Source organism: Schistocerca nitens, chromosome 1 (genome assembly GCF_023898315.1).
Source record: "Schistocerca nitens isolate TAMUIC-IGC-003100 chromosome 1, iqSchNite1.1, whole genome shotgun sequence".
Classification (NCBI taxonomy): Eukaryota; Metazoa; Arthropoda; class Insecta; order Orthoptera; family Acrididae; genus Schistocerca; species Schistocerca nitens.
This window is the reverse complement of record NC_064614.1, coordinates 497,270,378-497,295,830: the sequence shown is the minus strand read 5'-3', so window position 1 is coordinate 497,295,830 and position 25,453 is coordinate 497,270,378. Positions and strand designations below refer to the sequence as shown.

General features: G+C 38.8%; 1 protein-coding gene across 1 annotated transcript in view; it reads right to left on the bottom strand.

The window, feature by feature from the left end:
- Positions 1–3,701: 3,701 nt before the first annotated feature.
- LOC126252769 (uncharacterized) overlaps positions 3,702–25,453 on the bottom strand; it is a 126,099-nt gene continuing 104,347 nt past the window's right edge. The window contains exons 2-3 of the mRNA XM_049953700.1: positions 9,891–10,046; positions 3,702–4,473 (exon numbers count right to left, since the gene is read on the bottom strand). Of these exons, the coding sequence (XP_049809657.1) occupies positions 4,265–4,473; positions 9,891–10,046 (365 nt within the window). The 3' untranslated portion in view covers positions 3,702–4,264. The remainder of the gene's footprint in view (positions 4,474–9,890; positions 10,047–25,453) is intronic.

Sequence of the window (25,453 nt, the reverse complement as noted above, 5' to 3'; positions counted from 1 at the left end):
GAGAGCTAGTAGGGTAGGGATGGCGGACAGCTAAGTGCTGCAGGTTAGATGGAGGGCAGGAGTGAGGTGGGGAGGGGATAGTGGAAAAGGAGAAAAGTAAAAAGACTGGGTGCAATGCTGGAATGAGGGCTGTGTAGTGCTGGGTTGGGAACAGGGAAGGGGGTGGATGGGGGAGGACAATGACTAATGTAGGTTGAGGCCAGGAGGGTTATGGGAACATAGGATATATTGCAGGGAAAGTTCCCACCTGAGCAATTCAGAAAAGCTGGTGTTGATGGGAAGGATCCATATGACACAGGCTGTGAAGCTGTCATTGAAATGAAGGATGCCATTTTTGGCAGCGTGCCCAACAACAGGGTGTTCCACTTGTTTCTTGGCCACAGTTTGTCAGTGGTCCTTCATGCGGACAGACAGTTTGTTGGCCATCATACCTACATAGAATGCAGCACAACAATTGCAGCTTAGCTTGTAGATCACATGACTGGTTTCACATGTACCCCTTTCAGAAAGGAGTAGGTGGTGGTGGTGGTGGGAGGATGTGTGGGACAGGTCTTGCATCTAGGTCTATTACAGAGGTATGAGCCATTAGGTAAGGGGTTGGGAGCAGGGGTTGTGTAGGGATGGATGAGTATATTGTGTAGGTTTGGTGGATGGCGGAATACCACTGTGGGAGGGGGTGAGAAGGATAGTGAGCAGGACATTTCTCATGTCAGGGCAAGACGAGACGTAGTTGAAACCCTGGTGGAGAATTAATTCAGTTGCTCCAGTTCTGGGTGGTACTGGGTTACGAGGGGAATGCTCCTCTGTGGCCAGACGGTGGGACTTTGGGAGGTGGTGGGAGACTGGAAGGACAAGGCATCGGAAATTTGTTTTTGTATGGTTGGAAGGGTAATTACAGTCTGTGAAGGCTTCAGTGAGACCCTCGGTAAATTTTGAGAGGGTCTATTCATAACTGCAGGTGCGATGGCCGTGGGTGGCAAGGCTGTATGGAAGGGACTTCTTGGTATGGAATGGGTGGCAGCTGTCAAAGTGCAGGTATTGCTGGTGGTTAGTAGATTTGATATGTATGGAGGTACTTATGTAGCCATCTTTGAGGTGGAGGTCACATCTAGAAAACCGGCTTGTGGGTTGAGTAGGACCAGGTGAAGCAAATGGGGATACGGTTTCTCACCCTCAATCCAGATCACAAAGATGTTATCAATGAATCTGAACAAGTATTAGCTATGATTAACTTGTGCTCTGTGCAAAATTCTACCATGTGGCTTCCTCTTCCATTCCTTACCCCCAGTCCATAACCACCTACTACTTTCCCTTCTCTTCCTTTTCCTACTATCGAATTCCAGTCCCTCATGACTATTAAATTATTGTCTCCCATAACTACCTGAGTAATTTCTTTTATCGCATCATACCATTTCTTCAATCTGTTCATCATGCAGTAAAATTTCAATATCTTACCTACATTTCATGCGCAACAGTGTATGAGCTAAAACCAATTATACACAAAGTTAGGCAATGCGTTTTTACCTTAGCAAACTCTTTATAATCTCGTGCACTGTTTTACTTAATTTGATGCAATGCACTAACTATGATGTATCACTTGTCTAGCTGCTTTGACTGCTAGCTTCAGATTTCCTGTTGCATAAAACTGATACAAAGCATATAAAACAAATTTTAGAGATTACATTACTGGCCTCATTTGTTATTCAGAATTAGTGTGATAATAGGCACCTAGGGCAGTAAGACAATAAGATAAAACAGTGAACAGAATAGAAGTCATGACCGAACTCTTTCTGTGATTGACTGTTGCTATGACAGCCACTTCTTAAACAACTATATGGGATTTTCAAAGTTGCAACTGTCACCTCAAAAAACGTTACTTAGTTCAAGTTAGCTTGTTTGTTTGCAGATACATGTTTACAGACTGGATGCACATTGAAATCTCTCTTGTTATCATACTGTAGCACACCACTAGAGGAAACAAACCAAATGGTGCCGCCATGTAGATAAAGACAAGCCCAGTGATTAATACATTTCCCACAGCAGCAGGTATGTTGTAACTGTGTCAGGCCTCTGAAGAAACTGAACTTGCAGATTCTTCAAGACATTCATAAACTATCCAAGAAAGTCTGCTGACAAAGTTTCAAGACCCGGCTTTAAATAGTGACTCTAGGAATGTATCGCTCTCACAGGGATCATGGGAATGAGATTAGAACAATTACACCATGCACAGAGACATTCAAACAATCATTCTTCGCCGGCCGAAGTGGCCGTGCGGTTAAAGGCACTGCAGTCTGGAACCGCAAGACCGCTACGGTCGCAGGTTCGAATCCTGCCTCGGGCATGGATGTTTGTGATGTCCTTAGGTTAGTTAGGTTTCACTAGTTCTAAGTTCTAGGGGACTAATGACCTCAGCAGTTGAGTCCCATAGTGCTTAGAGCCATTTTTATTTTTTTTATAAATCATTCTTCCTACACTCCCCATATGAATGGAATGGGAAGAAACGCTAATAACGGGTACAATGGAGCGTATGCCCTGCCATGCGCTTTACAGTGGTTTTCAGAGTATAGATGCAAATGTAAATGTAGATCCAACAGCTGCAACTTTTCCTACTGCTGCCAAAAAAGAACGACTGCATGATACTTTTGGGAGCATCATATCCGTTATCGTAATTTGACTGATACCTTATTTTAGATGTTTACAAAGCACTGTTTTCTTTGATAAACTGTAATTTGATTACATTTTTAAAACAATTCGTTACCAGCAATACTTCTTGTCATTAGTTATTATTACCTTGTGCACTTTAAAACACACTATTGGCTATTACATACTGTGATTTCTGTGGTGTCACTGCCAGACACCACACTTGCTAGGTGGTAGCTTAAATCGGCCGCGGTCCATTAGTACATGCCGGACCCGCGTGTCACCACTGGCAGTGATCGCAGACCGAGCGCCACCACACGGCAGGTCTCGAGAGACGTACTAGCACTCGCCCCAGTTGTACGACGACGTTGCTAGCGACTACACTGACGAAGCCTTTCTCTCATTTGCCGAGAGACAGTTAGAATAGCCTTCAGCTAAGTCCATGGCTATGACCTAGCAAGGCGCCATTTGTAACATTGCCTGTATCTAAAGAGTCTCACTTGTATCGCCACAATCTCCAGATGTCTCATCAAGAACGATGTATACAAAGGATGGATTAAAGTTTTCCCGAAGCTACGTACTTTTCTTTATAACATTCATTACGTATCCTGTTTCAGACCTCACTCCATCCTTCGTGAGTTAGCGCGTGCATCTTGGCCGCCTCTTTCAATTAGTGTGCGTAGTGTTGGCAAGTCTGCCGACACTACAATTTCATCATTTGGTTCTTTGGTATACAATGAACATAATTCTATACAAACATCATCAACTGTCTTGCCTTGCTTTTGTAATAATGATAATACAGTAATTGTATTAACATGAAAACCTGTGACATAACATCAATAACGTGCCATCTTAATCTGAAAAGGGGAAAGAAAATGCAATGATTTCAGTGAACTTAAGATATTTTTAAGTACAGTGTGAAATAACATACAGTCCTGTAATTTAGCACATCTTTAAGTCATTTAAATCATTTAAAAGTATTCATAAAATAGCACAAAACTTTGGAAAAAAGACAAAAATTAACGTAAGTGTGTGTTATTCAAAAAAACATTGTGTGCAAATTTTATAGGATGTATTTTATTGCTGAATGTTTCATGAAGATTTTGGTTACAGAATTACAGAGTATCCACATTGTATCACAGACTACAATAAGTGTTACACCAACAAAAATTATAAACATAATTTTAGTGTGTTTACAATAGGTACAATGACTTTGCAAAAAAACTCATCCAAAGGAGAAATTTCATTTTTTCTGTAAAAGTTATTTTAATAATAGGATCTGGAAATTAGTAACAAAAGGAAACTACAGATCTAACAAAATAAGTAAATATGTTATTAAGTACAAAATTCTTATCAGTGTACTTAAAATTTATTACAGTGGCCACAGTTTCAGAACTGCATCTTCACACAGGTCACAAATCAGGAAGTTAAATATGAAGTCAACCATTTCATTCATGGTGGAATGAACTTCGCTTCACATCACCAGTCCACAAGTTGCATAAACATAATACCCTGAGAAGTTTATATTTATGAAATATTGATGAATGTGGTGTATTGCACTCAGTTTGAGCACTTGTGTGCCAAGTCACTGCAACATTAACCACAGATTATTCTACAACAAATTTCAGTAGAAGCTGAAATAAAATCCTGCAAACAAAAGGCTGCAGAGAAACATTTGAACTGTGGGTTGCTGGACATTGGCAGCATTGCAACCATCTGTTGAGCACGTGTAAACACATGAGCGGTATTCCAGTTCATCACCAGGCTGCTGGATATAATTGCAGTAATTACCCAAATCATGAGATGAACAGAATCTCTTTGTGCCTAGGCCACCTGAAAACAAAAGATATACCACTTTAGTATTTTAAAATGTGGTTTTACACACACATGCACACAGATACACCCACACAGAAATTTTCCATAGATTAGATTAGATTCTGTCTGATACAAATACAAGAGAGGTTGAGAAATAAGTAACAACCTACTCCCTTGGTCAGGAAAGTTCCAGGACTGTTCTCTCTCTCTCTCTCTCTCTCTCTCTCTCTCTCTCTCTCTCTCTTTTTAAGAATATTGCACTTACCCATTAATGATCCTAGCTACTATCAAATAATCCTCCTGGCTATCTATACACAGTTGGCCACTTTTCTGGATATCTTGGAAGCAAGCAGGGAAGTTTTCAATGTGATGCTTGTAAGCTCATTTGTCACAGCCCATTAGATCTCTGCAATATCTCTAAGACGCTTTCCTTTTAGTTTCCTTTTCACTCGCAGAAACAAACAAAAATCGGAAGGCGAGAGGTTGGGAAAATATGGTGGATGTGGGATGGCAATAACAGAAGGTCTGGCCAGATACTTGGTAACAGATAAAGCAGTATGAGGTCTTGCACTGTCATGCAGTAACAACCAGTGCTAAGAATGCTACAAATCAGGGCAGAGATGGCAAATTGCTTGTCACAAATATTTCAAGGCTTCAATGTAACGAGTTTGGTTCAATGTTTGACCTGGAGGAACACACTCATGGTGAACTCATTCTTTACTATAAAAGAATGTGATCAACATTATCCTCTGAGTTGTCGTTTGACTTTTTTTTTGAGGCTGGTGATCCAGGACTCCACCATTAACCACTTTGACGCTCACATGAATGTGAGGGTCATACTGGTAGCACCAACTTTCATCCCCAGAAATAATCTCTGACAGAAATGTGGGTTCACATCTAGCTCTATCTAGTAGTTTAGCAGAAATTCTTTGTCTTCCCTCTTTCTGTTTGTCTGTTAGTTTGTGAGGGATGAGATTTGCATTAAGATAAGTTTCCATTTCCTTAAATCTTCATGTAATATCTTATGACAAACATCACAATTCAAATTAAGTTGTTATAATACTGCATGCACCATTACATGACAGTCTTCTTGCAATAACTGCCTCACATGCTCCACATATGCATCGGTATGTGCTGTTGATGGGTAATCAGCTCTGGGATCATCTTGCACCGAATCTCTGCCTTCACGAAATCTGTTGTGCCACTTGAAAACATGACTTCTTGAAAGTGACTCCCTTGCTTATGCTTGCTTAATCACTGTCCATGCTCCACTAGGGGTTTCCCAGAGCTTAATGCAGAACTTAAGAACTTAATGTTCACTCTTTGCTCACTGTGAACATCCATTGTGACACCATAACTAATGCATCAAGTACTCAAACAGTGCATTGCTACGCACTGCCATGCCACCTAGTGAGTTTGTGTGGAAACATGGCCAAGGTCACTTCAAAGATGCGCACACACACTCACACACACACAAACACAAACACACACACACACACACACACACACACACACACACACACACCAGATAACATAAAAACAACATTTGTTCCTTTTTAGTATTAGAAATAAGAAAAAACCTGCCCTGCAACTTTTCTGCAAAGGGAGTATTAAGAATAACTTGCTGGCTTAGTGAAGCAGCCAGAGCCAGTAGTGTACGTCAAATACGTCACTCACGAGCTATAGATAATATTGATCATTATTTACAGCAGTATATTAACTTCACTGCCTCACAGCTTGCAAATATGAGAATCAACATCAGTGAAGTGTAGTCTCTCCACAACAAAGAAAAAATAGCAGCAGATGTTTCAGTCTACGACCCATTTCAGGTGGCATCACATTTTGTAATTTAAGAATGGAGATAAATAAGCCTCAGTTAACTTCATTGCAGTTCTTAATTATATTACATTTCTGTTGTTCCAAGTACTTTACTTCCTTAAGCTTATGAGAGTATTCAGAGAACATTTTCTATAAAATGAGAAAAGCGTTCAACCGTAATATATATTTATGATGCAAACCTAATATTTTCTTTCTCATAATTTATGTAGTTGCATAATCCACCTTCAGTGCAACTATCTGTATTTTTGCCGTTATTTTGAGACTTAAGATCTATAACACTTATGCCTACTTTGTAGAGCACCAACACCTTACAGCATTATAACTGCTGACAAGAGCTGTCGGAAGCATGCATTTTAAACAGCACACTTGTCGCACATGAATTAAACTAGCAGATGATAAATCTGGATGCACCCACATATAACATTTATTATAGTTGTACATGCTCATAAGCTGAGGTATTAACTTACAACCAGAATATGGTATATTAATAACAAAATAAATAGTATGACAATTGGTGGCTTGCACTCAGTTGAAGTTCAGTTTTGAAATACAACAGTACTTTAAGCCATCTACTTTTGCCAGTTCCTCTGAGTGATTCCCATACACCTCGGTGGGGGGCAAACATTGTGGGATAATGGATGTGGAAGAAAATAGCATAATTACAATTAAAGGATTGAGGTCTCTGACATACACTTAGGTGTAAATGAATTTTGTGGCTGACACATTCTCTACGATGTGTGACAGTTCAGGAAGGGGTGCAAAAAATCCTGAAATTCATATAATCACATCATTTCAGTGTACTAAATTTTAATTCAAAGCTATTAAAAAACACAATACTAAATCAGGTTTTGTTCATAGATGCCATGTTAACTGTCTGTTATATAGTCCTCTCCAAGTTAGCAGGTAAGGGTTTTGCAGAATTATTGTACTTTGCATCCACTCCCATATCAGTCTGAGGTTTAGGGTACAACCAAATTCAATTTTGGAAGGCAGTGGCAATAGTCACATGGAAAATCTCCAAAAAGTCTTTTGTTGGAATCAGAGTAGGGGACTGTGGTTATTTTGAAACTGAGTTAATGAAATATTGCACAAATGTGACTTTATAGCTTACCCAATGGCAACTCCTAAAGTGTGTGTGTGTGTGTGTGTGTGTGTGTCATTCTTACTGCAAGAAAAAGACTATTTGCATGAAATTTGTTCTTACAACATAGTAATTACATGATCTATCACACTTATCATATGGTGTAATACACAGAAATTAAAAGTGCACAATTGCACAGCATAAAATTTTTCATCACTAAATTGCTTTTCCTCACCTTAGTATAAAAGCCACAACTAACTACACTAAAACTGATAATTATGTATAATATTCACAAATGTGACTTTATAGCTTACCCAATGGCAACATTTTGTAGATGTTATCTTTGAGCACTAGCTACAATTTTGACAGTCACAATAATATGAAATATGGAACAGTAGCTGCACAACAGACAGCAATCCTAACAAACCATTTAATCAAGTGCATTCTGACTATGGCTGACATGGACAAAGAAATGAGTAGTAATAAGTTGGCATTAGGAGGCAGTTTGTTTATCATTTGTGAATATGGGAACTGAAGGAAAACACCTCTAACATATAAAATCAGAACAGTAAGTTACCAAAAAGCTTTAAGCACATTAAATTAATATGAACTGAGCAGGCTGTCCTGATAAGAACTAAGAAGCCAGCAGTACTTCAAGGGAGCACAAGTGTTGATGCAGATGGACCTTAGTATGACAAGCCAGTCACGTGGAGAGTAGTCCACTCTTTTCTCAGTAATTTCAGAATATTTTTTTTTTATATAATTCCATCACAAAAACAGACAACTACAAACAGCAGTTGTTCACAGATAGAAACTATATTTAGTATGTATTACAGTAGACAATGTGCATAAAGAATAATGCACATGCAACTAATAGCTTGATGTCTATAAAAGAGGGAAGGAGCTACACGATATTACGAGATCATGCACCTTCTGGAGGTGTTTTAAAACATAGAAGAGCAAAATAACTGAACTATAAGGAATGTTAAAAATAGTACAACCAGTGAAGACAAATCAGTACTCACACTTCATAATAAAGCAAAGTCATATGGTGATTGACAATTCAACAACAACAACAACAACAGCAACAACAACAATAATAATAATTCTAAAATAACTGTAACAATAATAATAATTAGTAATAGTCTAAAATAACTAACAATGAGCATTCAAATGACATTCTGAATATAAATCAACATAATCACTCATTACTCTGCTCATGTAACTTACCTTCAAAGAAACCAGTTGTTTTAATGCAGCACATGGCTTCGAATATCCCATCACAACTGTGAGGGCTAAGGGAACTTTCATGAATTACATTATCTGCACATTCTATGTTTTCAGTTGATGAACACTGATAACAACTTATTGCCTGTACTGTGTCCATGGCAGCATGTGAACAATACAATCATATTTGTGTATTCATGTCAACTTAACAATAACAAAGTGTATTATCAGACAATACCAACGAACTTCTTCAGAATCGACATGACTATTTTGCGTATACTGAGAGAAATGAAACGCTGCTGAAAAGGATTTGGGACCAGAATAAACATCAGACAGTGTACTGGAATGTATCCTGTAATAAAACTCACTTACAAACGTACTGTGTTCTGGAGTGGACTTGAGCAGTTATCACCCTAACAGTTCCTCATAGCCTCACATGAAGTTCCAATGTGCCAGTGTCTCTCTCCTACAATTCAGAAGATATTCTACCACAAATGTTTGTGGACTGCAATCTCTGAGGAAGCTTACAATAGACAACAATGTAGTCACAGCTAAAATTTTGTTTTCAGAATGTCATTTTTGTACTGCTTCTGCAATAAGTAATGCAGAACTTCTAAGAAGTGTGTAAAAGTGGGAACAGGGACTGGCAAATTGAAGTCTTGTGTCAGGCAGTGAGGTGCACTTTAATAGCTTAACTGCTGGAGCATTTTCTGCAAAAACGAAACCTGTCTATTTGGTCCAGCTCAAAATGCAGTGTACCTGTCAGTAATTTTGGTTTGTGACCTCTTTCACATGTGATACATTTATTCTTCACATACTTCTCGTCTCAAAACGTCTGGTGCACCTTCACTCATCACTAATGATTAATAACATTGTTTTAATATTAAATAAAATATCTAGGATATCTCTCTCTCTCTTCTCAGTATTTCTTTCTTTTGCTTTGCTCAGTTTAATCACTCACTCTGGATGTAACTCTCAGACCTGATTTTTGTGGGTGATCTTGTGTGATCATTCTTGGCTTTCAATGTATGCACTGTTGAATACCAGTACCGTGTTTCTTTCTGATATGCCTCCACTTCCCTTACAGGTTATATATTTTTATTGACTCAACTTTTTACACCTCATTCAAACAGTAACTATAAATGCAAAATTATACCTAGTTAATATTTTTGGTTGATTATTTAAAATTGATAGTCTACAGCAAAACTGTTACATTAAGCAGTTAGTAACCCATCCCATTTCTGGTGTTAGTTGTTTGTTAGTATGTAACTAAAAATTTTCTTAGCACCTTCAAAGCGACCAGTTTGTTTAACACAGTACTGAGCATTATACACAGCTTTACAATCCAGGGGCTCAATGCTGATGTCTGACGTCATGTACTCTCCACACTGAAAAGGGTCTTTATGGTCAGTGCTACGGCACTGGTAGCACCAGATTGCAGATACTGTAACAAAACACTTTAAAGTTAGTTACCCACACTTGAACAATTTAAAGTGAAACTTATTTCATATCATTTCTTATGGTTTATTTTATGTTATGGAATGTATCACATTAATTAATACTTTCTATTGTAAATCAGAAGGAATATACTTCAGATTGGAAAAAAAAAAAAAAAAAAAAAAAACTTTTCTGTTCAAGAAGGGCAAGAATTAGAATTTTTCCTTTTGCTTGTTCAAAATCTACAATTCTTTTTTAGATATGCTATTGAGAATATCAGGTCCATCTTTCAGAATGCATATGAACAGTTCACTAGTGGAATATCAAACTCTGCTATGCAGTCAGTAATGAAAGAACTCTGAACAGCTGTTACAAATTGAAGCAATATATTATTAAGAATCTATGAACAGCAGTAACATTAGTGTATTACAAATAATATAAACCACCAAACATAAACTGTAACTGAATATGCTCAATGTGGCAACGTGTCTGAGTTGTAGATCACATACTGACATGATCCAAAAACAGGTGCACATTAGCTTTAAAGAAAATTATTTACTGTGAACTATCAGTGTGATAGAAAGCAGTTATTGAATTTCTTTTAAAATGAGAAGTTTCAGCAAGATATATTCATCACAAATTGCTGAATGTACCACAGTGAACAGATAGTTCATCCAAGGCTAACAAACATACACTGATATGCTAAAACATTATGACCATTGCCCACCATGATGCTGGATGCCACCTGGTGGCATTGCAGACAGGTGAAATGGTAACAAAAGTATGTAAACGAAACAGACGCGAATGGAGAGGGATCACCCTAGTGAGGATATGGGCTGCAAATGGGAAAATCCATTGAGGTAAGTGACTTTGACAAAGGGCAGTTTATTCATACGCAGAGCCTGTGAATAAGTATCTCAAAAATGGTGAAGCTGGTCAAATGTTCACATGCTATTATCATAAGCACCTATGGAAAGAGGTAGAAGGACGGTGAAACTACCAGCAGGCCCTAATGGTTGGACGCCCATAAGTCTTCATGGAACATGGAATTTGGAGGCTTGTCCAATCTGTAGAGTAGGATAGATGATGATCTGTGGCATATCTTCTGAAAGAACACAATGCTGGTGCACTCACAAGTGTTTTGGAGCACCTGTTCATCGTACATTGTTGAACATGGAGCTCCGCAGCGGACGACACCTACATGTTCACATGTTGACCCAACAACATTATTAATGATGACTGCAATGGGCACGGGACCATCAGGACTTGACTGTCAATCAATGGAAATGTTTAGGCCCTTTGGGTGAATCACAATTTTGCTAAACTAGGTCAATGATTGTCTCTACAAATGCTGTCATCAAAGTGAATGGCAGCTTGAAATGCGTAATGTGCCATGGACGCAGGCTGGTGGAAGCAGTATTATGCTATGAGAGACATTCTCCTGTGCTTGCGTGAGATCTGTGGTAGCACTCAAAGACTTGCTGATAGCTGTGAGCCATCTGCGCCCCTGCAGGCTTGATGTCTTCCCTGATGGTGATGTCATCTTTCAGCAGTGTAATTGTCCATGTCTCAGAGCCAGAACTGTGTTACAGTGGTTTGAGGAGTATTATAGTGAACTCATGTTGATGTCTTGACAACCAAATTCGCCTGATGTAAGTCCTATGGAACTCATCGGGGTCGCTATTGGGCACTACCCAGCAGCCCATTATTCGCATGAATTACATGACCTGTGCATAAAAATCTAGTGGCACATGCCTCCACAAACTTACAATGATGTATTTTGTTCCAGACATATAAACAATCTATTAAGCAGGTGGTCGTAACATTTTGGCTCATCAGTATAAATACATGTATAGTAATGTAGCGGTATCTATATTTCCTGTTGATTCCTGTCTTACAAAAAAGATGATTGGAACTTTGGTGCATTCTTTATATAAATGAAAGGCATCAATGAAAACCAAAAAGCAGGATATACATACAAAATAGTTTGTTATTATAAATAAACAAACAATTATTAAAAAAATTAATGCTTTATCCTGAGCTAACAAGATTTATTCTTTGGCACAAGAGGAAAAATATAAATGTGTAAAAAAATGAGTTAACATTAAGTACAAAACTCACTTTATCAAGGAAGATGCACAAGTTACAGGAAAATGATGTAGTACAAATTAATGAGAGAAATTCACTGCCTGATGGTAACGATTCTCCTCTGGCAAAGGATAACCTTTAAGAAAATTTGAAAGAAAGCATTGTAAAACTACACAGAAACATCAAGTCATGTCTGTGCGGCGTTAATTTAATCCCTAAGTTTCCATAAATTTTTGTGTGGAAGGAAGAAAGTTGAAAGTATGCTAGATAATATCGGGACTGGTTACAAGCTGTTGTATTTATACATAAAGCAACCAACGTAATTCATTTAGAAGAGCTGAAAAAAACTGGAATGGTATTAATTTTGTTGGGATAGCTGTTAGTTCTGTAATACACACTGATTCCTGCAAATATTTTGTATCTGCCTCATACATCTGTTCGTACACTTTTTACACCTACACTCTCTAGAAAGAAAGAATTTTCCAAGAAACATCAGTGTCATGGATGCTATCAATATGTTTTGTGGCTCTCTTAGATATTTTTTATTTCAATTTTACTGGGCTCACATGTGGACAGAAGCACGTGGTTACTTTTTTTAATACAACCAGTGTTAAGACAAACTATTATACTTTTGATCAAACCATCACATTTAAGGGAGACGACTTAAAACTATCTAAGATTTAAATGTACTTCATCCACATATCATCTTTCTGGGACAAATAGCAAAGTGTCATTCTCCCATCACCTTGTTCATATTTTACTTCATTTGTAACCAAATGGCAGAGCAATACAGCTTTCATAACATTCTGTGGGGCATTAAAGAATTTTAATATATTAATTGCAGCATGAGTAATAGAGCCTGTGCAGGTGGCTTTGATAAACAACCTTGAAAACAGCCCACTGTTTCTCTGAAGCCTTTATTTGTCACTGAAGAGTGCAGCTGATTGATCTTATTACCACATGAACAGTGTGTATCTATATCATTAGGATTTTTTTTTTTCATGTTCCCCATAAAAATAATTATTCTCATGTTTTCCAACTGAATATTATACCATTAATCAACTATATGTACCATCACTGCTTTAGGCACAACATATGTGATTAAAGAACAAAACAAAATTCAGAAAAAGTATGTGCTGAAATGGTGCTCTAGCTTGGATCCTTGCCTATCACAGGCAACCAACTAACCTACCCGGATACAACTGACAACACATCCTCACAGCTTCAGTTCTTCCAGTACCTCTGTCCAGCTTTCAAAATTCATTTCTTTTCAGTGATAAATCTCTTGGCTGTGGCAAGCAATCTCTGGGTAATACGCTTTTGTTCCAGGGTGTTAGCCAAAAATCTTGTAGCTTCCATAGTGACAGAAGTAGTGATGGACATCAGCTGCTAAACTTTTCACAGCAGCAATAAACACTGTTTATTCCCCATATTTCTGTACTCTTAGATCTTTATTTATTGCTTTCCACTTTAACTGCAATCAATTTCAAAGCCATGGGGCTCCACTGTCAGGCACACAGTGTAGGACCTGCAAGTATATCATGTGATATACCTGTTTTATATTATACAGTATGTTATATGATAAACCTGTTTTATGATAAACGCGTTTTACTGTAGTTACTTTGTAATTTTATGTAAATACTGTTACACACATTAATTTTCAATCTATTCCCAGCTGGTATATGTCATTGACTAATCTGAGTTGTCTCTGCATACACTGATAAGCCAAACCGCCATGACCACTGCCCATCACAAGACCGAATTCCAGCTGGTGGCATTGCAGGCATGTGACACAGCAAGGAAAGAATGTAAGCGGGGCAGGAACCAATGGGTAATCATTCCGGCAACAACAAGTGTCAAAAATGGCCAACTCCACTGTTATAAGTTACTTTGATAAAGGGTAGAGTGTCATGGCCTGGTAAGGAATTTCTTGGAAATTACAAAGCTGGTCAGTTGATGAAAGATGGTGAAACCATGAATAGGTGACAAGCTGTTGGACATCCATGCCTCAAAGCGAAATGTTATGTAAATCACATAGGCAGTTAATTGTGAAACTGTGCGTGCACAAGTGTTTTGTAGCACACTGTTCAGTGCACACTGCTGAGCATGGGCTAGGTAGCAAATTATTCCTAAATGTTCCCAGGATCATTGAGATTCTCCCATGTCACCTGATCAGATGAACCACATTTCGTTTTACACCAGGTTGTTCGTGTCACGATACACTGTTATACAGGCATACAGCTGCTGGAAACAAGCAGCATGCCACAGATACAGGACAGTGAAGGCATTCGCCTGTGCTTTTGTGAGACCTATGGTTATCCGACAGGGTTACTTCTTAATGTCAAACAAAAGCAATAGTACAGTACGTCAGTAGGATGTAGGTAAGGTGAGCAGGGTGTAAATTACTCTCATGTTACTCAACTCAGAGAAATTTACCTTTACCTTTCATGTTTTTATAATGTAAAATTTCCAGTAATAAAGTGTTTTTCATAGTTAAATTATTGCTGTAACAATTACACAGAACAATGGCAATCACACCCTTTACATTTACTTTAAATTCCATGATCTTGTGTACTTCCTAGGTTGGGACTGAAGTTTATTGCAGGCAATATATCTAAATTTACACCCATAGCTCTGCAAACACCCGAAGTGAATGACTGAGGTACTTCCCACTGCACCATGTACTAGGGTTTGTTCCTGTTACATGTGCATCTGAAGCTGTCAAAAATGACTGTTTAAATGCCTCTGTGCACACATAATTACTCTAATCTTGTCTTTGCAGTCCCTATGAGAGCAATACAAAGGAGGCACTAGTATATTCCCAGATTCCTCATTCAATACAGATTACTGGAATTTTGTAAGTGGGATTTTTTGGGATAGCTGGCATCTATTTTCAAGAATGTGTCAAAGAACTGTATCATCACTCTTGTTACCTTTCTTTGTATATGTTCAATATCCTCAGTTAGATTTATTTGGTTCCATACACTTGAGCAACTTTCTGGTATATGCTGAATAAGTGTTCAGCAGATCACCTACTTTGTTGACTGACTGAATTTTTCAGTATCCTATCAATGAACCAAAGTCACCTGCTTTACCTATGATTGACCTTATGTGATCATTCAATCTTGGATGCCCACAAATTATTAAATCCAGATATTTCTATGTGTCAGGTGACTACAATTGTGACTCACTGATACTGTTGTCATGAGATGTTATATTTTTGCACTTTATGAAGTGCATTTCTGGTCATGTGAAGCAAGTTGCCAATTCTCACATTAGTTAAAAATCTTATCAAGATCTGCCTGCACATATGTGTAGCTTTTGTCAGGTAGCACTTCATTATAGATAACTCCATCTTCTGAAAGTCTGATGTAACTGTTAACTTGCAGGGCTGCAAGATACATGATCAGCAAGGCTCCAGTATGTCCACAGCGTACACCTGAAGTTACTTTTACATCTGTCAATGACTCTCCATCCTTTGCAGTCTCCCTACTACAAAATCCCCAATCCAGTCAAAAATTATGGCTGGTACCCTATAGTGTCATACTTTTGTTCGTTAGTGTGGCACTGAGCCAAATACTTCTAGAAATACATGAAATACTGTGTATACCCAACTACTTTGATCCCTAACTTTTCTGGCTGTCACATGAGAAAATTGCAGTTTGGGTTTCATATAAGCAACGTTTTTGAGTTCAGACTATGTTATAAGATTCTACAACATATGGATGTTAATGGTATTACACAGCAGGTTTGTGTATTCTTGCAGACACCTATTACCTGTACTCTCTTCCAAACAGACAAAGGATACTTATGCCTAGCATCCTGTTCCTACTAAAAAAATGGTTAGCATTAAGTATTATTACCAGATTATTTAGTTAGTTACAAACTAAACAATTACCAGAGTGACAGTAAGTTACTATCCTCCACCATCTGGAACCTACAAGATGATGAAATATATTATTTTACAATACTTTTCTGCAGACGTAAATCACTGTGTTTCTGCATGTGTCTTATTGTTCTTCAAAATTTGACCTACTTACAAAGTCCCTCTTACTTTAGTGTCAAAAACTTAAGCAGAACCAGAAAATTAGGAAAATGGAAGCAGGAAAGGTGAATGTAAATGGTTATCAAAATTTCCTACAAAGTGAAATTATATCAGTACAGTGAATAGAAAAGTAGGGTGTATGCTATCCTTTGAATAAACACATAAGGTAATGAGAACCAATGTATTAGATTCATAATATCTCAATCTATTTTTTTTAATCTTTTATTGCGTGCACAGAGTTGTCTTCTGATGAGATATGCAAAAAATTTCCCATCCATCCTCTTTTGCAAAACTGAATGCTCAAGCACCCTTAGGCATGTCAAACACTCTAAGAAATGCAGGAATATCTGCAAGACCTCTACTTCAGGTCAAGGGATATACAGGTACATGTCGGGCATCTGGAATGTGTGACCCATTCATCAGAGTACAATCATAGGCTTGTTCACTGTAAAATCTGAACCACCAAGATTGGACCAAAAATGAATTGTGCATCATTTTGCAGAAAACTTTGTTTCACATTTGTCTAGAGTGTCAGTGGTAGCAAGCAGAAATCCTAGGAACATTGTGGTTTGGTGATGTTCATGTGGTGCTAGTGTGGGAGGCATCAAGCTGTATCAACAAAAAAAGCTTTTTATCTTCATTGATGGCCCAAGGAGCACAGCCAATGCCCAGTGATACAGAGATAAAGTATTGCAACCAAATGGGAATGTTTTCAGAATGTATTTAGTCCAGGCTTCTTCTTGTAGTGATAACTCACATTCATACACACCTACTCAAACGAATGAATGTTTCACAAGTGAAGATAATCACAGAACAGAATAGGCACCAAGACCTGCAGATCTAAATTGCATGGAGCTTGTCAGGTACCTGGTAAAGCAATTGATTGCAGTGTGTCAGCTGTCACCAATAACTCTTCTGTACATTTGTACAGTCCCTTCTCAAGAACGGTACTGCCTGCCAATAGAGCCACATCATAGCATAGTGTAGATTCGCATGCTGCTGGTAAGCAGATGTGACAGCTACAGGTAATAATATCTCCTATCAATGGCTTCATAGGCATGAAAGTGATTTTGCAGTTCTATTTCAAAATATGTATCTTCATTTTAAAAACATTTCTAATCACATGTTTGGATCCCAACAAGGTTTGTTTTAAGTTTCGCCTTATTCTACACCTTATACTGTACTATTCAAAAAATAAGCCACTGTTTCTGGTTTATGCTTAAGTACTAAAAGCAGGTGTAGAAGCCCCCCCCCCCCCCAAATGTGTAACGAGAATTTAGAAACACTTCATATGACAGATAGTCAAAACTCAATTATCATATCGAAGAGAGTTTAGTTTTCTGCATTTGATAGGGAACAATGCGGTAACAATCCTGCTTTGTTGTTGGAAGTACGTGGTAACAATTCATCATATGACACAGTGGTTATGTGGTGGAGTTGAATCCATAGTTCTCCATGAAGTCCGCAAGATGAATAGTGAACTGGTAGACCACCACACCGTGAAGAACTTGGAATTGAAAGAGAAGTGGAGGTGCTGTTGCTCAAAGACCGGTTTATCAAAACTGCGGTGATAAAGGAAATGGGTAAATCAGACATGGATCAGTTTTTATCATATTGCATGGGATTTTGAGCATGACAAAGATTGCTGCCCGCTGGATACTATGACTGCTCATACCCATTAAAATGCCTGCTGCACCAAGGCAGCAGCAGAAATGTTGCAGCAGTGTTGGACCAATCTAGAGGACATATCACCACCAACACATCATATGACCCTGAGAAAAGAACCAAAGCAAGAAGTAGAGACATGTGGATTCATCAGCGCTGAAGACCCAATCATCATCAGGCAAGGTGATGCACTGTTTTTTGGGACTGCCATGACATGGTGCCAATAGATAATGCTCGTAAGGTTTGTATCACACAGAAGCATACTATCAGAATCTCCAGACTGTTATGGGAGGCTGTCAAGATGAAGTGTTGTGGGAAGGTGACCAAGGTGGTGGTTTTGCTTGACAACCATGACCACCTCAATTTGAACAATACAGTTACTCATGATGATTCTTTGGGCTGTCATACTTGGCTCAACCCCTTCATTCTCCCGGCATGGCACTGTATGACTTCTTTCCTCAGATAAAGAAATCATTGTGTGGCAGGCACTTCCAGAAAAATGACAAGGTGCTTTTCAAGGTGGAACATATCCTGTGCAAGCAAGGGTCTTCGCCTAGTTATCAATCATCTGGAAAAAATGCATTGTAGGGTGAATATGTAAAGAAGGACTGAGACCATCACCAAGTTTCATCATAGCAGCTTGAGTTTCGAGGTGATGATTGTTAGCTTTATGCCTACCCTTTATATGAACACTGTTGTATTGATGAAAAACTTAGTTTATTTATTTATTGAGATGCTGTGGATACGCTTCATAAATATTATGAGAGTGTCCCTCTGGTAGTTTTACCAGGCATCCGATACTGACATCGGACTGACCTTAATGATTCATATGGATAACTACAGAACATATTTGTCTCTTGTACCGAAATAAATGTTGTGACATAATAAACACCTTTGAAAAGAAATAACTTCTATATTTTTGTGAAATGTATTTACGAAATACACCCATGGGTGCCTATTTCACAGGGTTGTAATCGGTTGATTTTTCCCTAGTGTCTACACATGCTGATTTGGAACTTCTGAACAACCAATGAAAGAAATTTTGCAAGAATTTAATCAGATTCCACCTGCAACAACAATTTTTTGTTAATTGCTTCAAAGATGTGTGTTCAGTAAAAGAAGCTACTTGACCACCCTGGTTTTTAAAACTGCATCACAAGTACTTCTAAGTAGCAGAGGACTTTGATTCTTACTTGCCTCCTTAGATTTTTATTGTCTTTCTGAATATGGGAGATTCTCTCCCCAGCATGGAAATTATTTTTGCCGCATTGTGTATATTATCAGTAGTATATAATAATAAGACTATTTAAAATCTTTCAGTTAGAATACTGTGATTGTGACTGCCCATCAGTCTGAAACGATGGAAACTTAGGATTTAATGCTCCATCACCAACAACACATTGAGGTACTTCAGAAAGAAAGTTACACGTCTCATCTGACACTAAGATCATTGTGCAACAAGAGTGGTACATTGTCAGAAAACAGTACAAGCTCTGAGTTTCCTGCAGGCACAGTTCTGCTGCTGTGTGGATAACAGGTGCATCCCAATGGATGACTGAAATGGCATAGCAGTTGGAAATCTGCTCCAAGTTGAACAAAGTGGGACATTACGATCCTTGTTTGCAAAATGTCTAAACTGCACATAGATTCACCATGAATTCTGGCAATGTCACGTCCAGCAGTACTGAAATTATGCCAACAATTTGACCAAGGTTGAACAGATGTGAGTGATGCTTATTGGCACCAAGAAATTTCCGTTTCTTGGCAAGCTGAAAGAACATCTGTGGGGAAATAGATTACTGAACCATGAGGATGTTCACAGTGGTTCTCCAGTGGCTGTGTGACCGACAAGCAGATTTCTATCCCCGAGGAACTGCACGACTGGCAGACCATTCCAACTGCTGTTTACAGGTACTTTGTGACCATGTTGAAAAACAGTGTCATGTGTCTGTGTTACTATGAAGTGTAATGCAGCAATCAATAAAAGTTACTTGGTCTGTCATCATAATGTGTAACTTATTTCTTGAAATTCCCTTGTAATTGGGGGTGAAGCACAAGCTAGGGCACAATGTATATGAGGAAGAAATTTTGTTGTGAGGAGTTGCCTTGGTCATCATAGTAAGCAGATTAGGGTAATCATAAAAAATCTAAATATGGACTGCTGGTGGGGAAGTTAAACCCCTGCTTTCGAATTACAAATCCCGTGTGTTAAACACTGCACCACCTCACTTGATATTGATACCAAGGACACGAGAGAGAGAGAGAGAGAGAGAGAGAGAGAGAGAGAGAGAGAGAGAGAGAGAGCAATCAGTCAATCACTAGATGCTGCATACAATTTTGATTGATGTACAGCATGGTGTGCAGGGGGGGGGGGTGTAGAGGTATGAGATAACTGAAGAATGCACTACTACTTTTACACAATTATACAGTGGACTCAGAAACAGTCTGCAAAGCTTTTATGGGTGTTGCAGTTTAATTTGTGCTGAGAAATAATTGTAAAGGAAAGAATTCGATACGTTGCACCATTTTCCATTTAATTAGTACTGAAGTTTGCCAATCAGGTGATAGTGCACAAATTCAAGCAGCCTGTCACCTCAAATTGAATAAACATAGCTTTTGCGGAACTAGGTTAAACTGATCACTTTCGAAAATGGCACATTTTAGCTGGTAATGAGCATTTCACCAAGTGGTAAATCAAGACCCGCAGATGTACTGCATGTAAGGGATTAATCTGCACGGACAATGACCTGATTGGCTAACGTCAATGCTAATTAAACTGTTAACAGCATGACATATCAAATTTGTTTCTTAACAGCTATTTCTCAGCAGAACACCCTTTCAGAATTTTCAGACTGTTTCCGACCAACCTGCATATTAAGTATCAAGTTAAATCCATCTGACTCTCCATATGTGTAAGACATTTAGAAAGTTCCTCGGCTAAAAATTGATACTTTCGCAACATGACTGTCCTGTAAATTAATATTTTTAGTATCATGCATCTCCAACTTTTTCTTGCCCTCTCGAAAATGAGATTTCTCCTCTGCGGCAAAGAGGAGCTTACCTCTTCAATTTCAGCTTCATTGCTGGAAGTGAACCATCATCCACACAGCCATTTCTTCACGTTTGGAAACAAAAAGGAATCGCTGGGAACCAAATCTGATAGGTGTGTGAAGGTGTGCTGTGGTATTGAAAGGGAACTTCCATCTTAGCAAGACATGGATGTCTAGCCACTGCAGCATCGTTCACATAGTCCACTGATAAAGTCAAATACCTATTGGTGATTTTTCTGCCCCAGGGCGCTGTTCTCGCGCTGTTCTAACACCATAGCGCAAGAATCACAAGGAACACTGCCCATGACTTTCCCTCTACATGGAAACGTTGTTGCTATCTCTACTTCACTCTCACGTTTTTGTCAACCATTTTTCTTACAGTGTTTCTTAAATTTTTCTCGACAGATACAATATTCCATCATCTTTCTGGCGTGCAACCGGAATAATATCATCACTTCTTCCGATATTTCGGCTTAAAATCTTACAGCCATCCTCAAAATGAGTTGCTGGCGGTATTTAAACTGCTTGACGCAATAGCACTAGGTGGATGATTTAAGATGGTTGGCATTTGTTGGGATGCCAGGCAATGAAGACACACAACAATAATTCCTCGGAGACCGTAGACGTGAATTGAGTGGTTTCCAAGATTTGTCCGTTGGCTAGGTTGTTTGCTAATTGTATTTCCATACTTCCTTCACCACTGAAGCATGAGGCTGCAGCCAGTATGTTTATTTTCCCGTAATCCATGGAATGTACAGCCACCACAGATTTGGTGGGCTGTAAAAGGCGGGTATGTCGTTGGTGTTCGATGCACAGTTAAGTTATTCACCAAAACCATAAGTTTCATTTTCAGTATTCCATATAAATAGCGACCAAATTTAAATAGCTGTAATGGTGACATAATCTAGCCATTAAGAGGTATAATCTTACGTGAAAGGGTCAACACAGTAAGATAAGTATTATAAACTGTGTATGCTTCTTGAGGCAACGCAAATCACGGCGCGCAAATACCCAGACTTATTCATCCAATATTTTGGGAACGGAAGCACTTATTGACTTGCAATAAACTTCAAACATAATTTCAAGCCTCTTCTAAACATTTTCTCGTATAAATGCTTAACGTAAAATATTTATCACATTAACTCAGTTCTAGGGTAATAAGAGAGAGTTAGATTATTTAAAGAATCAAGGGTTTTATTGGTGCGATAGTGAGACCGTAGCCTACCTCTCTTTCTTGTTGCTCTTCCTTCGGTTGGTCTGGCGTTTTCGCTTGCAGAGATCGCCCAATTTGATGTTTTGCGTATCTATTTTTACTGAACACCTATTCAAAGAGTATCATTTCACCCCGTAGGCTGTTTCGCCCCTAGATACTAAAGTTTTAAGTAAACCCAGTTTGCGAAGGATAGAGGCAGCTAGACGATATGACTGGGCTCACGGTGTACGCAATGTCCTTTTCCATCCTCCTTTCGTTCAACTAATACAACCAAAAAAGGTAGACAGCCACTCATTTTCCCTTCCATGGCACGCCTACCATTTTCATGAATGGAGTTCAGATGATCAGGAAACTCCAGTTTTTCCTCGCCATTGGACCAAACATGAATGTGTCATCGACGTATCTCCAGAATGCTGCCGGTTTTGTGACTGCAGACTTGAACGCTTTTTCTTCAAGTAAATTAGCTACCATGGCGGCAAGTGCCTACCCATGGCGACACGATCAATATGCTCAAAATATTGGTTATCGAGCAGATTAGCCCGTGTTTAAATAATGCTGTTATGTCCTCCTCAAACTCGTTGCTAATCAATGGGAGAGAGAGTCAACCGTAGGTACTTCAGTAAACAAGGAGACGAAGTCAAAGCTAACCACTAGAACAGAGCCGTTAAATTTTAGAGTTTTTAATCTATTGATAAAATGTTCTGAATTACGGACAAGGTGTTCACAATTACCTTCAAAAGGCCTCAACAACAAGACTAATATTTCTGGCGACCAATGAGTAGGTGCATCAATGTTGGTCTAGAAGTTAACACTTCTAGTATCTGCTCCAAGCATGGATTATGACTTCCATTTTCTTCTGAATCACTTTTGTTTCTGTGTAACTTTGTAGGCCTCAGAATGTTGCATAATCTGGGAGGCCCAGAGTCAGTCAGTTGATAACCCCCTTGGGTAGAGAGCTGGAGTTCAGAGGTGAAGCACTTTTTTTTTGAACACGTGCAATGGGGTACTTGCCAATCTTACGATACACTGTGTCCTCATGTAAAGTGTACGTCTTCTTTAATGTAGACTTCTCTCGGCAGCAAAACAGTGGCATGACCTTTGTTTGCAGGAAGAACCACTGTTCTGGGAATCGTTCCGGAGACAATCATATGTTACTCTCTTGTGGACGGGATCTTGCTGGTGCTCCACATGCTTTACGTCTCATTTTTTTTAGCAGCATCAGCAGGTAGTTTTCTGAAGGCTGCCAATGCCTCGCCTTGAAGATGGCTGTAAGTTTTTCTCCCGAAAAATCGAAAGAAGAAATAATACTATCCCGGATGCACGCCTAAAAGATGAAATTTCACAAATATATGTGCAGACAAACATAGTGGCCAAGTATATAGCTAATTTTTTGCAATTTTCATATTATTCTGGGGCATGTTTACTCCAAAATTCTTTAGCGGATGCAGTTTTACATGTTTGCAAGGAAATGTCTTCCTGCAAGCCTGTCAATTCTATCTGGAGTAAAGGCTTTGAAAGGCAGAACAACTTCGCAGCCACATCGTCCATTCTGCCTCTGGAGAAACTTCAACAGGCAATTTTAAGAATCACGACAGGTCTCTATCTCTGAGAGGTCTTGGAATCTTGCTGCAAGTTCCTTCTTAAGATATAAAATTTGAAAATACTGAAATATCGCTTTCAGAATTAATTTTGTATTGAAAAATTGTTGGAAAGTGAAAAAATCTTGACTTGCATTGTCTTTTTCAAAGATATCTAGCTTGCGACGGAAATAAGACACACTTTATGTCAGATCAGATATTGTTTCCCTATTTCCTTGGAGCTCGGTGCTGAATGCATTTAAATGCACATCTATATTTCTGAAACTTTTATAAACATATGCAATTAGTTTTGTTTTTTGCTCAACGCGAAACCCAGAAAGATTTTTTCATACCTTTTCGTAGGTCTTTCAATGTGCCGCCCTTGATATGCACGGCGTATGTCAGTGCTGTATTCAAATCGTTCCCAACCTGCAGCGAGCTTGTCTTGAGTTACAGCTCCCACAGCTGCTGTTATGCGATGTCTCAGTTCACTCATTGTTATTGGTAAAGGAGGCACATAAACCTCTACAAGAAATAATCACATACTGTCAGGACCGGTAATGTAAGAGTGAATCATTAGATCCAGTGCGACCGATCCATCGTTCACTAATCCTTTGATTTAAAAATTCCCGCACTTCCGGTTGCCACGTAAAACTCGAGAGTTTGTTCTTTCCAAACAGTACGTTGTCCACATACATATCTCAAACAACATAATAGTATGATTTTTTTTAAATGGGATGATTCTTTTTGATACACCCTGTATTTCAGAACGTTTTTTTAAGGAAGCCACAGCTAGCGTACTTGTTCGTTAATGGTTTCTTTGCTTCCTCTGAAACCAAGTTTTATAGGAAGGATGTTTTTTCTTTTATTTGCCAAAACGTTCAATCATTTGACCTCGACTTAACGAAACGCTCCGTACAAAATCGCCACAACTACTGACGAAGTGGCGATAAAATTTGTGTACTTTAGTTAGATTCCGTTTTTATAAAACACAGCACGTGCCGACGCGCCGCAAAGGGGCTACTTCCGACACCAAAGCAGCCGCACTGCAAATGCGGCACTTCGTCGTCAAAGATCGCCGCCGCCGACTGAACTCGCCCGAAGTTTCAAAAAGTAGCTGTAAGGCTATTGTTCCAGTTACGAGCACAAAAAATGGAGTTTAAATGAACACGCCTTCTCCGATGTAATAGCGGTTTCAGAGGTTGCCAGAGTCGAAATCGATTTATAAAATTTGCTTGTTCATTAAACAAAATTCTTGTGTTGCATTCGTGTGTACAGAGCTTTATATGTGGATCAGCCGGCCAGCCGGTTTGCTCCCTTTCGTCCCCGCTCTTCATCGCACTCTCCACGCTGCACAGCATTGCAATTGTGTATTTAATCTACCTATAACTATCCATTAAGAATTACAATTACTGAGCAGTTAATTGTACACCACTAGAAAAAATTATAAGGGTGCCGCTCTAACGAACTGTTATCAACAAAAAAATATTTTTTAAAATAATCTGAGTATGTAATTTATACTTTCAAAATACTTTTGGCGGGCCAGGTTTTGGTCTTCCACGGTCCAGACCTGGACCACTGTCCGCCAGCTGCCGGCCGCTGCTCTACATCATGGGTAGTCAGTCTCTTTTACTTACCGCCTACTTTTGTATCTCTGTTAGTAAAATTTTCTAGCCGCCCACCAGTTCCAGTAATGGTGTTTTATAATATGGGGAAGTAGCAAGACGTTATAAAATTTATAAAGCAGAGTCCCAGCAAATTAAAGCATATAATAAT